We start from the raw sequence: 18,338 nt of genomic DNA on the forward strand, positions 1-18,338 counted from the left end.
GATGAAGAGATATCTCTATAGTCTACAAAGACTGCTGGGAGTACCATCAACTCTCTTTGGCGTACTTATTGGTAATTTACACATATATATCATCAGATCATATGTTATATAAATTGTTGTATTATATTCTGTATTAATTATTGTCAGATGTGAATCAGTTACATTTATTACATTCAGGCAATAATACTTATTTACTCTAAATCATTTAATGTTTTGGTTTGGAAAGACTATACCATGCCTTCATGTTTCTTTTATTTGAGTTCATTTCCAACTACAACCAATTGATACACATTTTTTTGTAAAAGCTGCAAATTTCTTCCTCAGTTTCTTTCTGTGAATTTATCTTCCATGTTTTCTTTCACATTATTATAAATAGTCATCCCCTGTAGAGTTACTTAGTATATTGTATTATGCACTGCTTGGGAAAATATCATCATAATCTGCATATTTTATTTGTTATCATTAGTTTCATTAGTCATGGTACTAGAAGACTATCGATTGACTCCCAAGCTTGCAAGAGCCAGGCGAATGAGCATTTTAAGAAGCAAGAGGTTGAACCATACTTTGAATGTCAATGATATTCTTAGATATAGTTGTAAGTTTGAAGTTATTTTTTCATCAACTATACATATTCATGCCCATATTCACATTATTTAAGTAGTTTCTGATTTTCTTGATACATCTCTAAAAGATCATTCACCTCAAGTCGTGCTTCCTCTCAAGAGAACTTCTTCAGCTGTTTCAAATGACAGTATTAGTCGCTTCATATCAACTGAGAAAGGTCATTCAAGTTGTACAGGTAATAATAAAATTTGGTTACATTTTATAATACATGTGTCTCTTTAGAAGAAAAGCATGTTGCTTAAAATGATCATGTTAATCAATTGTAAAATATCTTTTAATTATATTAATTTACTTTTACAAATGTATTGTTAATTCCTTTTACTATGTGTATATAGGTCACCAAATGTTTAAAGTGAATTTTCATGATCCTGTGAATTTGAGTTCTAATATCTCCAGCAGCCGAGATAAGAAAAAAGTTACATTAAAGGGAACATGTTCCTCAACAAAAGCTATCGTTAATCTCTTTGAGGTTTTTTTTTATCATTCTTTTGGTTAATAAGGATTTTGTTTAATTTTGTTACAGTAGGAACTCCTTTGTTAGATGTTACAAATGGTTTGTACTTCTCATAATATAAAAGTGTAATTAATAATTTTTTGATTAACCATTCTGTTTCTCTTTGAGGTTTTTTTTTTATCATTCTTTTGGTTAATAAGGATTTTGTTTAATTTTGTTACAGTAGGTTGGAATAATAGCAGCAGATATAAATCATGTACCCTTAGTAACACTAATGCAAATTTACAAAAGGATAAAAGTCATAAACCTACCTACGTTGATGGTGCTGATTATCTATTTTGCAACAATAAAATAATAACCTCTTCAAGCATGAATAATAATTTGGAGAGGTGTGAATTTATAATTTTTTTTATATGTTAATTTTTTTTATGTTGTTATCACTCTAACCAATAATTAGCTTAATAAAAATTCATTGTAGTTATTTGTTTGAGTTTTTTTATGTCTTTTTTCAGTTGTATTATACATAATCACAAGAGATTCACCAAGCAAACAGATACAATTATCAGAGAAGTATGTAGAAGTAACAACAAGCTATTTACATCTTCTGTTCATGACCTTGGACAGTCTTCTAAAAATGCAAATAATGTAATTCATGATTCCAATGTATCAGATTTATATCATCATGAAGGTATTCCAACTTTTACTTGACTAATTTAGTAATTGTTCAAATTTCACTTTAGGAAGGTTTGGATTGATTTTTGAAAAAAGTACTTTTTTTACTTTTTAAAAAAAATGTTAAATAGATAGAAGTTATTGCACATTTGAATAATTTTTAAAAAGAATTATAAGTATTAGAAATGTCTTTTGCTAAATTTTTCTAAAGCAATATATTGTTAATTTTAGGAGAAGTAAATAATTTGTTTTTTTAGATAATAGTAATTTTTTAAAAAGATTTATCTAAATAGATTTAAAATTATATGAAAGTAATTCATTTTTAACAAAAAAATATTTTTTATAATTCCAAAAAACCCATCCAAACCCAACAATTTATTTAGCAATAGCATTACAAATGACTATTCTATTTCAATTTTTTTACAGTTGTTGATGTATTCGATGACATTAATTTAGAAAGTGATTACTCTATTGATTTTCATGACGACAATATCATTGGTAAAATTTAAATTCATCAATATTTATAACATTATTAAGTTATATTTTAATGGAGTAAATTTATGACTAGAGCATAACAAGATATATTATTTTTTTAATATTTTATTTAGATGAAAGTGCGACTGCATACGAGATTGACAGCTTAGTTATTGATGAAGAAGGTATGTTTTCATTAGATTGAAAATTCGTTACACAAATATAGATATATTAAATGATTCAAAATATAATTTACATTATATTAGCTAATGAAATTAAAATTTTATTTTAAAGCTTTTTGGGATGCGGGTGATCCTTCTCATACATGTATATATTGCAAAGCTTTGATGTGGGATCATGAGAGACTTTCAAAGAGTATCAATAGTGTCACTCCTCATTTTGGTTTGTGCTGTATGGATGGCAAAGTTGAGTTGCCCTTAATGAAACAGGCCCCAGATAATCTAAAAGCATTGTATTTTTTGGACGATGAAATGGGCCGATACTTTCGAAAAAACATAAGGGCATTTAATGCAATGTTTTCATTCACATCAATGGCTGGCAAGATTAACCATAAAATTAACAATGGTTCCGGTCCGCCGTCATTTATTTTGAGTGGCCAGAACTATCACTCAATCGGAAGTCTTATTCCACAAGCAAATGAAAAACCAAGATTTGCACAGCTCTACATTTATGATACGGACAACGAGATTCATAACAGAATTAGTGCTGTTCTGTAAGTTTTTTTTTTTTGTATACACAAAGCATACTCTTTATAGTATCAACTTTATTCACTTACTCATTTAAGGTCCATCAATATGTTGTGTTTGTCATATTTTCTTTTCTCTTTTTTTTTTTCAGCCCAGTAAGTTCGGTGGGTAATCTTGAACATGATATAGTTTGTATGCTGAAAAATATGCTAGATGAGCACAGCATTACAAATGACTATTCTATTTCAATTTTTTTACAGTTGTTGATGTATTCGATGACATTAATTTAGAAAGTGATTACTCTATTGATTTTCAAGACGACAATGTCATTGGTAAAATTTAAATTCATCAATATTTATAACATTATTAAGTTATATTTTAATGGAGTAATATTTATGACTAGAGCATAACAAGATATATTATTTTTTTAATATTTTATTTAGATGAAAGTGCGACTGCATACGAGATTGACAGCTTAGTTATTGATGAAGAAGGTATGTTTTCATTAGATTGAAAATTCGTTACACAAATATAGATATATTAAATGATTCAAAATATAATTTACATTATATTAGCTAATGAAATTAAAATTTTATTTTAAAGCTTTTTGGGATGCGGGTGATCCTTCTCATACATGTATATATTGCAAAGCTTTGATGTGGGATCATGAGAGACTTTCAAAGAGTATCAATAGTGTCACTCCTCATTTTGGTTTGTGCTGTATGGATGGCAAAGTTGAGTTGCCCCTAATGAAACAGGCCCCAGATAATCTAAAAGCATTGTATTTTTTGGACGATGAAATGGGCCGATACTTTCGAAAAAACATAAGGGCATTTAATGCAATGTTTTCATTCACATCAATGGCTGGCAAGATTAACCATAAAATTAACAATGGTTCCGGTCCGCCGTCATTTATTTTGAGTGGCCAGAACTATCACTCAATCGGAAGTCTTATTCCACAAGCAAATGAAAAACCAAGATTTGCACAGCTCTACATTTATGATACGGACAACGAGATTCATAACAGAATTAGTGCTGTTCTGTAAGTTTTTTTTTTTTGTATACACAAAGCATACTCTTTATAGTATCAACTTTATTCACTTACTCATTTAAGGTCCATCAATATGTTGTGTTTGTCATATTTTCTTTTCTCTTTTTTTTTTTCAGCCCAGTAAGTTTGGTGGGTAATCTTGAACATGATATAGTTTGTATGCTGAAAAATATGCTAGATGAGCATAATCCTTTGGCACAGTCGTTCCGTTATGCTCGGGATAGATTCACCGAGTCACATTCTCTTGATATGAAGTTAAAACTGATTAGGCGTAGGGAAAAAGATGGTCGGCGATACAACTTGCCTACTGCATCAGAAGTTGCAGCATTGGTAGTTGGTGACATTGATGATTCTTTATTGGACAGAGATATCATATTGGAAACCAAATCAAAACAACTAAAGAAGATTGATGTTATCCATCCATTGTATTTGGCTTTGCAGTATCCTCTTATTTTTCCATATGGTGAGGATGGATATAGAACAGGCATCTTAGCAGCTTCTCGATACAATGTTGACGGTTCAAAGAAGAGGAATACAATAAGCATGAGGGAATTCTTTGCATTTCGACTGCAAATGAGGTCATCTGAGTCACCAATTCTGCTTAACTCCCGTAGGTTGTTCCAACAGTTCTTGGTTGATGCATATACTATGGTAGAGTCTGAGTGTCTTAGTTTTCTTCGTTTCAACCAACCAAAGTTGAGGGTTGAAAAGTACAAGTTATTGCATGAGTCTTTAGTTAGAGGTGAAGCAGATGCTGTTTCAAGTGGTCAAAGAATAATTCTCCCAAACACTTTTACGGGTGGACCTAGATACATGTTTAATAATTGCAAGGATGCATTTGCTCTTTGCAAGCATTTTGGTTATCCAAGTTTTTTTGTCACCATCACATGCAATCCTGAATGGGATGAGATAAAGCGCTTATTAATTGGTACTGGCCTTAAAGCAGAAGATCGTCCTGATATTACATCAAGAGTTTTTAAGATTAAGCTAAACAACTTAATCAGAGATTTTAAGTATGGTGATATTTTTGGAAAGATTTCTGGATGTAAGTCTTCTTTTTTAAAAAAAATGTGAAGTTTTACTGCAAATTTTTTAATTTACATTTCATTATAGTAACTTTTGCTGTTTTGGTTTTATTTTCAGATGTATGCACTATTGAATTTCAGAAGAGGGGTCTTCCTCATGCTCATATTTTGTTGTTCATGCATCCTCTTTCAAAACCTAGGTCTCCTGATGATATAGATAAGTTAATATCGGCACAAATACCCGATAAACGTCGAAGGCCTAAGTTATATGCTGCTGTTGAGAAATTCATGGTTCATGGTCCATGTGGCAAGTATAACAAGAATAGTCCTTGCATGGTAAATGGTTTGTGCTCCAAATATTTTCCCAAACAATTTAGACAACGTACTGTTGTTGATGAAGCTGGGTTCCCAAAGTATTGTAGGCCAAAAAATGGTCGCACCATAATAAAAAAGGGTGCAACTCTTGATAACTCTTTTATTGTCCCGTACAACCCAACTTTGTTATTAAGGTATGGTTGTCACATTAATGTTGAGCATACTTGCCAAACTTCTGCCATCAAATATTTATTCAAGTATGTTCACAAAGGAAATGATCGTGTTACTGCTTCATTCTACCAGACATCAGTTAATGGTAATGCTCCTCCTATTGTGGATGAGATTAACAACTATTATGATTGTAGATACATTTCTGCATGTGAAGCTGCTTGGAGATTATATGGTTATGATATTCAAGTTAAGGAGCCTGCTGTTATCAGACTTCCATTTCACCTACCAGATGAGAATCCTGTTATTTTCAAGGAATACGAGGGTATTCAGGATGTCCTTAGTCGTGTTGATGCGAAGTTCACTAAATTACAAGCATGGTTTGTTGTGAATAAATATTTTCCATTGGCTAGGTCATTGACCTATTGTGAGTTTCCACAGAAATTTGTATGGAAGGACGATATTTCAATGTGGATTCCAAGGAAACAAGGTTATTCTATTAGTAGGTTGACACATGTTCCTAGAGGTAATGGCGAGGATTATTATCTTAGACTTCTTCTCAACATTCAGAAAGGTTGCACCAGTTTTGAGGAAATACGCACTGTTGATGTTGTTACACACAACACTTTCAAAGAAGCATGCTATGCAAACTATGTTCGTGACCTTTTTGTTGATGCTATTCTTGAAGAAAGTACTTGGGCTTCAGCCAACTATGTTCGTGACCTTTTTGTCATGCTTCTGATATCAAACAACATAGCATGTCCAGATTTTGTTTTAGAAAGATGCTATAAAGAATTATCTGAGGATATTTTATTTGAGCAAAGAAGAATTCATCATGTTCAAGGTATTTAGTTAAAAATTGTACAATTTATGGTTTTAATTTATTTATTGATATGTTATTATCTTGAAGTTGCTACATGTATTAATATAAAAATTATATTTTTGTATAGATCTTCATTTGTCTGACGAGCATATCATGAACTTGACCCTTGCAAAAATTGAAGACAAGATGCAAGCTAATGGAAGGTCTCTTAAAGAGTTTCCAGCGATGCCCTACCCATCATTAGATCTTTTTCATGGTTTAGAAGATCGCTTATTGTTGGACGAGGTTAATTTTGATCGTTCTTTGCTTAAGCAGCAATATATGCAATCTCTAAAGACCATGACAGATGAGCAACGATCTGCATTTGACACCATTGTTGATTCCGTAAACAATGATCGCGGCGGATTTTTCTTTCTATATGGTTATGGTGGTACTGGCAAGACGTTCATCTGGAATACTCTTTCTGCTTATCTTAGATGTGGTGGGAACATTGTTCTTAATGTTGCTTCAAGTGGCATTGCTTCTTTACTACTTCCTAATGGTCGTACTGCTCACTCAAGATTTAAAATACCGTTAAGCATCAATGAGGACTCTATATGCAACATAAAGCCGGGAACACCTCTTTGTAAACTTATTTGTAAAGCAAAGCTTATTATATGGGATGAGGCACCAATGTTAAGTAAGTATTGTTACGAAGCTCTTGACAAGTCTCTAAAAGACATTCTTCGCTTTCAGCCATCGTTTAATCCAAACCTTCCATTTGGTGGCAAAGTTGTTGTACTTGGCGGAGACTTCAGGCAGATTCTTCCAGTAATACCTATGGGTTCACGGCAAGATATTGTGCAAGCATGCATTAGTTCATCTTATCTATGGGATTTTTGCACAGTCTTAAAGCTTTCAAAGAATATGAGGCTTACTGTTGGTGGTATGGTTGAAGTTGATGATGATATCAAAGTTTTTGCAGATTGGTTAATTCAAATTGGGAATGGATTGGCAGGTGATTCAACAGATGGTGAGTCAGAAGTAGTCATCCCTAAAGACATACTTATTGATGATACTGATGATGGGTTTCAGAATTTGGTTACATTTGTCTACACAGGGTTATTGATGAACTTGGATAACATTAATTATTTCAAGGAGCGCACGATTCTGGCACCCACTCTTGAAGTTGTCCATGAGGTCAATAACACAATTATGGAATTTATTAATAGTGATGAAAAAGTTTATCTTAGTTCAGACTCATTATGTGCTGAAGAGGGCAACATGGAATACGAGTTGGATGCTATTACAACTGATGTTCTAAATTCGATAAATTGCTCAGGTTTGCCCAACCATCAGTTGAAACTCAAAATTGGTGTACCTGTGATGCTTCTAAGGAATATAGACCAAAGCAATGGACTTTGCAATGGTACTCGATTACAGGTTCGTAGACTTGGAAATCATGTAATTGAATGCAACATCTTGACGGGAGACAAGTGTGGTGAAGTAGTTCTCATTCCACGCATGAATATGGCTCCGAATAATGAAACTCTACCTTTCAGGTTTCAACGTAGACAATTTCCTTTGGTAGTCTCTTTTGCAATGACCATAAATAAATCTCAAGGTCAAACTTTGAGTAAAGTTGGTTTATACTTACCTAGACTTGTTTTTACACACGGACAATTATATGTTGCGTTGTCTAGGGTGAAGTCTAGAGAGGGTTTGAGAGTTTTGATAAAGAATAATGGATCACTAAGTGATGATTCTACCTTAAATGTTGTGTATAGGGAAGTTTTTCAGAATCTCTAACGATGTGCTTTAAAGTTTTTATGCTTTTGTACAATTCGGATGTTATTGCATATTTTTTTGCGACTTTTCTTTCTTTTTTTATGCATATTTTTTTGCGACTTTTCTTTTTTTTTAGGTTGTAGGAATTTTTTTATAGTCAGTAACTACATAGATATTTTATTTTTGAGTGTTCGCTTGCATTATGTTATTTTTTTTAATAATTTTTATTAGAGTTAATTTAATGTTTATTGTCAATTTCAAGTAGAGATTATGGTTTGTTTAATTTGTCGTCTATGTGTTGAGTGTGCAATTATATATAGCACATATTAAAAAAAAATTCAGCAAAATCCTATGCGTTTTTGTAATTAAAATTTGTTCTATAATGTAATAAATTAAAGCAGTAATTTAGTTCATCATTTGAAAAATAGTATTAAATCCGTACGTGCATGTATACGTTTACGTGATATTATAATGATGAAGGTGTGCTAGATACCACATTTTCTTAAGTTAAAGATAACGGATACTTTCTTCACAATTCCAATCCTCAGCCTCCAAAACAAAGTATATATATTTTGCCATGTTCAGCTTTCTTGATAAGCCATGTCAGCATGACCCATTACATATTGAGATTTCGCCCATACTATGTGTAAGTGTAATATATATAATAAAACAAAATAAAGTTATTCGGAGAACACATCCAAAAATGATGGTTGCTTATTTAATCCGATGTAACATTAAGAATAATCGCACGTTGGCATGCTTTCACAACAAGCCAATATATGATTGTCCCGTATGAAACCCAAAATATATATAATCGAAAATATTAAGATTTTTTTTTTAACAAAAGATTGGTACATTTTTTAATTTTTCTTTTTCTTCCTTTAATATTTGTTTGGCTGATTATTAGCCGAAAAAATCAATTATCTAACAAAATCCATATTTTCTAATTTACATCACTTTTATAAGTATTATCAACATGTTGGCCAAAAAACTATTGACCTCCTAAAAACTCATTTAAGATATGATAACTTTACTAATAATAAATCAGCCAGCGAATTTTTTGAGGAAAACGAATAGGATTAAAGCTAAATGGGGAATGGTTTGTTTGCTTACCTATTTTTAGGTTTTTGTCTAACTTTGATTAAAGAAATGGAGTCGGTGAATTTATACGTTGATTTTGAGAATAAAGTATTAAACGTGTGGGATTAAGGATCAATTCTCTAATGAGGCCATTTTAATTAAGGAGGGAATTTTCCGATTATACTATAAAATTAAAGCTATTTATACCATGAAAAAAATGTAACTGTATCCAGGCGGAGCTTAATTAAGACAAGGGGCTATGCCCCCTAGAAAATAAAAAATAATTTAGTTGGCTCAAATATTTTAATATGACTTAAAATACTAAAATTTAATTTTTATTTTTTGTTTTTATTGCACAATAGTTTTTAGTTTTAAACATTCAAACTTTATTGGATTTGGACTGAATTGAGTGTATTTGTATTTTACAGTTCTCTATTCAATAAACAACACTCCTTTTACCTATGAGTTTAAATATAAAAAATTAGGTATTTTTTATTTATGTAATTTAATATTATTTAATATTTTATTGTTTTTTAATTTAATTTTTTATATGATAAAAAATATTAGAATATTCAATAAGTATTGATATTATTGTATTTATATAAATTAATAAAAAAATTCAATAAATATTATAAATTTTAATATTTGTCCTTCTAATTTTTTTTACATATTTTATACGATATATATTCAAATTTTTATACAAAATAATTATGGAAAATCAAAGAATTGATGCATTTTTAGAAGGAAGGCTAATATTCAAGAAGGAAAACATATAACTTTTACAATATCAACATCTGTAGATAGTTCTTCTACTTTAATAAATCACGAAAAATGTGAAATACAACCTTCAAAATTTAAAGAGTTGCATCTGATGAGTTTGACTTTAATTCTTTGGAATGAGACCCTAGAAAACGGCTTCAAATTTAGCAATATCACCCAAATTAGAGAGATGATGTTAGACGAACTTATTTTAAATGGGTCTAGACGAACTTATTTTAAATGGGTCCATATCAAAAACATCTTAACAATTATTTTTTATCTGACCTCCTAAAATTTTTTTTCAAGCTCCGTTACTATCTGTATCTNTAAACTAAACCTATAATTTTAATTCAATGAAAATCATACCGTAATACAAATTAATATTAAAATTTCTATTCTCATTACTCAATTGCACGTATTATTTTCTCTGAATCGAAGGATTCAGCCGAATTGAACTATTTTTCTTGGCATGCATGTATCATGTGAAGATCTGGGAACAGAAGCTTTTTGAAGATCAAGAATGTGAATTATTAGAGAAAACCAAAGCTATTGAAGAAGAGTAACATTGGAAACAAAATGCAAAATGTGAAGTGTTTTTCATATTTCTGTAGAGTGAATAAAATCTGATATATATATATATATATATATATATGTCACTAGATATTTATCACACACTCATTAACTAACTCCACCACAAATATTCATAACTAAATAACTAATCATTATCCTCTTTCACATCAAAGCCCAGAAAAACCTAACCGCTGGTTATCGGTGAATTCTGTTTGTTTGTAAATTTAAGATGCTAAGATGTGAACAAAAAAATATAAAATTATATTTAATAAATTAGATATAGATACCGAGACGACGACGACGATTACCGAGATCTGTAGGGATTTAGGTTTTATTTTTTTATTTGTCTATTTCATTGTACTCTATTTCTGTGACATTTTATTGTATTCATACTATTTATTTTTAATAAAATAATTTGTTGACTTCTGCTAATTTTAAATTCTCGCTGACAATTTTGTTAGCAAGAATTTTAATTTGACTACTTATTGTAACTTAATTAACTGTACTAAAAAAAATATTGCCGTTGGATTTATCGTCGGATTAATCCGATAATAACTTAGCACCTAAACACGTGAAATAGCACCAAAGTTATCGTCCGAGTAATTCGACGGTAATCATCAACTTAGTCTCAACAAATCCATTGAAAAAACCGATAGAAAATCTACCGTTAATTAGCGGTGAACGGAAAAAAATTCATCGGTAAGCAGTTTTTCGGTGACATTTATACCGTCAACTCCAAAACGACGCTAACTTTATTACTAGTGGATTTATTGGATAAATCTAACGGTAAATCCAATGGTACTCAATGCTTTTCTTGTAGGGGCAGATTCTGAGTCCATACAAGTTCAGATTGCACAACTGCCAAAGTGCAAAACTTTGCCTCTGTATTGGACCTGCTAATAGCTTGTTGTTTATTGTATTTCCAGGCAATTAGATTCCTTCTAAGGTACATATAGTAGCCTGTCATCGATCTTCTATCATCAACATACATCAGCACCCTAATTTGCAACTGCAAAAGAGAGTCGACGAAAATCAGTGCTTTTTGTAAATAACACTCCTTGGTTCAAGTACCTTTTATATGGCATAGGATTATTTTCATATCTTTCCAATGATTTAATTGTGCATGTACTGATATACTTTGCTTACAGCAAATGTAATGTCTAGTCTTGTTAAGGTTAAATATTGCAATACTCCAACAATAGACCTGTACTACTTAGACCTGTACTACTTAGGATCATCAAAGGGTCACAGTCATCATTACTTAATTTGATTGATGAAATCATAGAAGTAGGGATTGTGTTAGCAGTTAGCATGTTAGTTTTAGTTGATAAGTCAATAGCATACTTCTGTGGTATCAATAGAATCTGATTATCATTTGTATGCATTGCTTCCGGTCCTAGAAAATAATTAAATTTGTCTAAATCTTTTAAAGAAAAAATTAAATTCAGTTGCATGATAATATTTTGTAATTTTTGAGGATTATCTCCAATTATCAAAAGGTCATCTACATATGCAAGAAGATATGTAACAAAAGAATTAGTGTGTCGAATGAAGAGTAAAGGATCATATTTTGTACTAAAAAAGCCAAAATCTCTTAATGTTTTAGAGAGGGTTACAAACCAAGCGCTTGGTACTTGTTTTAAACTATAGATAGCCTTCTTCAGACAACACACTAAGTGAGGATTAGATGCTATAAATCCCTGCAGTTACTCCATATATATTGTTTTAGACAGTCACCATTTAAAAACGCATTATCAAAATCAATCCGTCTTAGAATCCAACCTCTTGTTAAAGCAATTGAAATCACAATTCTAATCATTTGTGGTTTAACCACAAGACTAAAAGTTTGATCAAAATCAAGCCCTTTTCGTTGATAAAATTCCTTGGCCACTAGTCTAGCTTTATATCGTAGAATTTGGCCTTAGGGATTCTTTTTCAAAACAAAACCCATTTAAAACCAGCAACAACAGAATTAGAAGTAGGGATAGTAAGTTCCCATGTTTTGCATTTCTTCAAAGCATTAAATTCATACTCCATAGCCTTCCTCTAATGAGTTAAGGTTGAAGCCTATTTGACTATTCTTGGTACATGAAAGAAAAAATTAGGATCAATAATTTTATCATAAAGAGCAACATTATAAGTCGTATGGGGATGAGCTTTTGTTTTAGACTTGATTTGCATAGTATGAGTATTCTGAGAGGAAGGAGGAAGAAGTCCTAAAGGTAATTGAATTTCTATACCAATAATTGGTACTTGACTAGAAGCTAAGGGAGAACACCAGTAAAGGCTGCAGGTACAATTAGAAAATTGCTTAATACAGACAGATTTACAGACATATTTGATCTATATTACAGACAGATTTTTTGTTACTGACGAAATTACCGACGAATTTTTACCAGTTTTCGACGGATTTTTCCTCTGTAAATTCTCCATCCATTTCCCTTAAGCGTCGAACTTTCCGACGGATTTTCAGTTGGTAATTACAGACAGATTTTTCGACGAATTTTTCGTCTGTAATTATAGACAGATTTTTTGATGAATTTTCTGTCTGTAATTACAGACAGATTTTCCGACAGATTTTTCGTCGGTAATTAGAGCCTTGGAAAACCACTCCAAACTCTGAATACAAACAGAAAATCTGTCTGTAAATCTGTCTGTAAGATAAAATAAAATTTTTTTAGATTTTTTAACTATAAAATAAACCTGTTTCCATACAAAATAAATATAAATTTAATAAATACAAATTTTTATCTAATTTGTATTTGAATAGTTATAATATTTCAAAAAATAAACAAATTCATCGTATTATCAAACTAAAAGAAAAGTACTATAAACAAGCAAGTCAATATAATTCAAAATATAAACAACATGTATTGATACATCAATTATAATCCTCTGTGTATTGTTCAACCGTACTAAATTTATCAGCTATAATTCATAACATTGTATTATATGAAAAAATTACATTATGCAAATCTATACAAGCCAATCAACCAGTAGCCCGCACATGCTTTGAGTAATGTCGTGTTGCTTTATATCTCTTAATGCAATTGGAAAAGGGCTACACTTCTTGCTTAAAAATATTTCAAAGTACTGCATGTCAGTAAAAGTATACAACAGTGAAAAATACATGAAAAAATGTCAATAATGAAAGTTATTTACTTTGTTATGGCACAAAAAAACTCATTACTCAACATCCTAATGAAAATTATGTCAATTGAATGCATAAGGACTAACCATGATCAGTACAATATGAAAATATTTCAATATATAATTTATTAATTCTCAGAAATAAAAGACCAAACAAACAAGTTTTATGAAAAGAAAAGGCCAATGAGAACAATTGTTCAGTCTTTTCCAGCTCTGTGAGGTAAACATAACTGCAGCATTAATATAAAGAACAAGCCAATCTAGTAAAAAATCAGGAACTAAAGTCTTCAAAACCAAGTTGTTTAGATTGATAATTGAAGAAAACTATATCTTGGATTGTTCTACCCAAGAACCCAATATTACAGAAGGCTAAGAGTACCAACCATTTCTTTGAATCATCATACTTTAAGGTGCTAGAGATCGAAACACGAGCAGAATCAACATTCCTTAACGAGCCACTCCTGACACTCCATTCAATCTGCACAGAAGCAATTTCAGGTGCTCATGCTTCTTGCCACCAGTTGTGGGGTGCTTCCAGCAGCTTAAAGGGACCAAATGAATAAGCCAACAACAACCCAATGCAAATAAGGAATAGCAAAATTCAATAAGCACATCAAATATTAAAAGTGAAAAGAGGTTCAAGAAATATTCCAAATGGCAGAGACACCATACCACATACTTCTCTATATTTGCAAGTTCACGCATACTGCAGTTAAGGAATATGTAGAGAGATGGAGGCTTATTAGACTTCCATCTATCTGCAGTTCAAGTATCAAGTCATCGTGCATTATTATTAATTTTGAATTTTTGATACATTCTCTCATCCCTAAGTTTTGAACATGATAATTTGGAAAAAATTATTGACTTAGTACAATATCCTAATGCCATTTTCCCCAAAGAACAAACCTTCATTTTCATCTTCAAAATCAAAATCAAGGGTGCTCCTAACGGATCGGAAAAATGAAGTCATAGGTCCAGCATGGACATATCTAAGGAACCAATGGTAATGCCATCAATCTGAATGCACAACAAAAATGACACTTCAAAATAAGAAAGATGCAGGAAAATAAGATAAATCCATTAGAAAGATGGAGAAAAATCATAATAAGTGTATTTTCATTACCGAATCTAGAGCTGATTTGAACAACTCGGAGGCTCTGCGCTTTTCTGGCTTATCAGGGAAGACCTACAACCAGGAACATATATCATAAGATCTTCTCCAGAAAAACAAAAGGTGAAAATTTATTCATAAAAATAAATATTTCTTCTAAGTAAGGATGGGACGAAAATAATGCATCTTCTTACTAAGCAAGCTCGGGTCTCCTGTTTCTCCTGGAGCTTTTTCACAACAGCCAATGCGAGTTGAATGTTGGCATCAATGAACTCATCTGAAGATCCCTTGAAATATTTAGGAATTTGAGACAATTATGTGGAATGCTTTGAGACGCATGCCTCATAAAGGTCACGTAACCGTGAATTAGAACAATGCCTCTTGAAGCATGAAATTGATGTTAGCCTAACATAAAGCATAGACATGAAAATCAACTAAACGGACTTATATGTCGACACACATGAACTGTGCTCACAATCAATAATAATTAATAAGTAAAATGTCATTTTAGATCAGAATTCAAGTTAGCCGTGCGCCATATCTTAAAATGTTATGTTATTAATTGTGACAATATACGCAAGTGCATCTAAGAATATGAAGCTAAGTACTAATGAAGACAAAGTAAAAGTTGACAAGTTAAGGCACTCTCAACTATCACTAATAGCACTACAATTAGATCAAAAGCAGTTCAGTCATTAGATCAAACACCTCATCTGCACAAACACAACATTGAGCACACATATCTACCTAATTATCTACTGAGACTAATTAACAAACATTTGATGTGCATGTTAGGTCAAACCAACAAATAAGCAAACCGTCGAACACTTGGTGTGCTCAGCGAAATTCATAGAGGAAAGGTGGTGGACGAAATTGTGATCACTATTCTTTGAGTTGCACTCATTGTAAAATTATGGAATTTAGAAATTGGCACGAGTGGACACAACTCCGTTCAACTAACCAGCAAGTGTACTGGGTCGTCCAAGTAATAAACCTTACGTGAGTAAGGGTCGATCCCACAGAGATTGTTGGTATGAAGCAAGCTATGGTCACCTTGTAAATCTCAGTTAGGTAGATTAAATTGGTTTATGGATTTTGAAAATAGAAATAAGAAAATAAATAATAAAAGGGATAGAATACTCATGCAGATTTATTGGTGGGAATTTCAGATAAGCGAATGGAGATACTGTATGGCTCAAGGACGCCTGCTCTCCTACTGCTTCAACTCAATCCTTCTTACTCCTTTCCATGGCAAGCTGTGTATAGGGGTTCACCATCAGCGGTGGCTACTTTCAATCCTCTCGGGAAAATGATCCTATGCACTGTCACTGCACGGCTAATCGTCTGGAGGCATCACACATGGCTGATGACTACATCCCATCCTCGCAGTGAAAACTAATGCTCACGCACTCTCTCACAGTACGGCTAATCACTGGTTGGTTCCCGCTCCTACTGGAATAGAATCCCTTGATTCTTTTGCGTCTGTAGGAATAGAATCCCTTGATTCTTCTGCTTTGTGAAGTCACCAAGCATTCTCCTTGCATTATTATTATTATTATTTTCGGCTGCCATGTCCTTCTCTTGTTCGAAAATTTCTGAAAGGTTGTTTCTGGATTGTTGTAATTTAGCTTCTCTTAATTTTCTCTTCAGAGTCCTTTCAGGTTCTGGATCAACTTCAACAAGAGTGCCTTTTTCCCTGTTGCTGCTCATATGAAAGAGAAGAAAACAAGAAAAGAAAGAGGAATCCTCTATGTCACAGTATAGAGATTCCTTTATGTTAGTAGAAGAAGAAAGGGGATAGAAGAATGGAGATGGAGATTCGGATTTTTGGATGAAGAGAGATGAGGAGAAGTGTTAGTAATTAAATAATTAAATAGAAGAAGAAAAGAGAAGGAAGATTTCGAAAATGGTTTTTGAAAAAAAAGGTTAGTAATTTTCGAAAATCAAAGACAAAATATAATTAAAATTAAAATTTAAAACAAAAAGAATTTTTGAAAAAGAGAGGGAAAATTTTCGAAAATTAGAGAGGGAAAAATAGTTAGGTGGTTTTGAAAAAGATAAGAAACAAACAAAAAGTTAGTTAGTTGATTGAAAAAGAATTGAAATCAAATTTTGAAAAAGATAAGAAGATAAGAAGTTAGATAAGATATTTTGAAATCAAATTTTGAAAAAGATAAAATTTTTGAAAAAGATAAGATAAAAGATAAAAATATATATTTGAAAAAGATATTTTGAAAAAGATTTAATTTTAAAAAAAAAATTACTTAACTAACAAGAAACTACAAGATAAGATTCTAGAATTTAAAGATTGAACCTTTCTTAACAAGAAAGTAACAAACTTCAAATTTTTGAACCAATCACATTAATTGTTAGCTTAATTTTCGAAAAATTTGATATAAAGATAAGAAAAAGATTTTGAAAATATTTTGAAAAAGATTTTTGAAATTTTCGAAATTTATAAAAAAAATGAAAAAGATATGATTTTTGAAAAAGATTTTGAAAAGATAAGATTTTTAAAATTGAAATCTTGACTTGACTTGTAAGAAACAACTAATTTTAAAAATTTTTGACCAAGTCAACCCAAAATTTCAAAAATTTGGAGGAAAATAAGGAAAAGATATTTTTTTTTTTTAAATATTGAATGAAAAACACAAAAATGACCCAAAACATGAAAATTTTGGATCAAGACACAAGATGCATGCAAGAATGCTATGAATGTCAAGATGAACACCAAGAACACTTTGAAGATCATGATGAACATCAAGAACATTATTTTGAAAAAATTTTTGATGCAACGAAAACATGCAAGACACCAAACTTAGAAATCTTTAATGCATGGAAAATATGAATGCAAAAGTGCACATGCAAAACAACAAAAGACATAAAACAAGAAATCATCAAGATCAAACAAGAAGACTTGTCAAGAACAACTTGAAGATCATGAAGATGGGTATGCCTAAGTGTACTTGCCATGTTAAATGTATATTGTTACCTGCAGTACATGTAACCTTCTTGTGCTTGCCTTTATCTATTTATTTGTCTGTGAAATGCTGACGGAGATGGAGGTATGGAGGAATGGCAGTACGGGACTTAGATTTAGAATTAAGTTAAGTTAGGTTCAGATACTCTTAGTAAACCACCTTTTATAGCTACTGTTTAATACTTTAAGCTCTATAATCTGAGTGTCGGAGTTCTAGGATTGCCTTTGGCATTTCCAGGACCTTATATATTATGTGTTTGGCACCTTTACCATACTGAGAACCTCTGCTTCTCACCCCATACTATGTTTCAGATGCAGGTCGAGAGACATCTCGTTAGGCGTCTGGACCCCTGAAACGAAGTGGTTACTGGGTTATTTTTTTGTACAGTGATATATATACGTGTATTTGGCTTTCTCTCTGCATAACTTGTTCTTTTTATCCCCTTAGAGGTTCTTTTGATTCTTCTGCGTCTGTCACTAACGCCCAGCACTTGCAAGTTTGAAGTACGTCACAGTCATTCATTACCGGATTCCTACTCGGAATACCACAGACAAGGTGAGACTTTCCGGATTCCCAGGATCCTACTCGGAATACCACAGACAAGGTG

General features: G+C 31.7%; 1 protein-coding gene and 1 long non-coding RNA gene across 2 annotated transcripts; one reads left to right on the forward strand and one right to left on the reverse strand.

Moving 5' to 3' along the window:
• Window positions 1–477: 477 nt before the first annotated feature.
• Window positions 478–8,101, forward strand: LOC107483614 (uncharacterized). Its single transcript, XM_016104230.1, has 16 exons — window positions 478–595; window positions 662–799; window positions 960–1,058; window positions 1,148–1,177; window positions 1,302–1,467; window positions 1,591–1,766; window positions 2,177–2,248; window positions 2,359–2,409; window positions 2,519–2,957; window positions 3,083–3,123; window positions 3,192–3,263; window positions 3,375–3,425; window positions 3,535–3,973; window positions 4,099–5,027; window positions 5,126–6,334; window positions 6,441–8,101. Exons 1-16 carry the CDS (start codon window positions 478–480, stop codon window positions 8,099–8,101), a joined length of 5,691 nt encoding a protein of 1,896 aa, XP_015959716.1.
• A 6,525-nt stretch (window positions 8,102–14,626) lies between these two features.
• LOC110280650 (uncharacterized) lies at window positions 14,627–15,266 on the reverse strand. Its single transcript, XR_002374943.2, has 3 exons — window positions 14,945–15,266; window positions 14,763–14,825; window positions 14,627–14,656 (listed from the first exon to the last, which is right to left on the reverse strand). It is a non-coding gene; the product is annotated as an uncharacterized LOC110280650 (long non-coding RNA).
• Between the last annotated feature and the right edge of the window lie 3,072 nt (window positions 15,267–18,338).

The sequence above is a fragment of the Arachis duranensis genome, chromosome 4 (genome assembly GCF_000817695.3).
Source record: "Arachis duranensis cultivar V14167 chromosome 4, aradu.V14167.gnm2.J7QH, whole genome shotgun sequence".
In the NCBI taxonomy this organism is placed as follows: Eukaryota; Viridiplantae; Streptophyta; class Magnoliopsida; order Fabales; family Fabaceae; genus Arachis; species Arachis duranensis.

Excerpts from the sequence above, each read along its gene's own strand:
- LOC107483614 (XM_016104230.1), top strand. The coding sequence starts at position 478 with ATGGTACTAGAAGACTATCGATTGACTCCCAAGCTTGCAAGAGCCAGG. Across the intron at positions 1,059-1,147 it reads AGTTACATTAAAGGGAACAT|TAGGAACTCCTTTGTTAGAT; the intron begins GTTCCTCAACAA and ends ATTTTGTTACAG. Across the intron at positions 1,767-2,176 it reads AGATTTATATCATCATGAAG|TTGTTGATGTATTCGATGAC; the intron begins GTATTCCAACTT and ends ATTTTTTTACAG.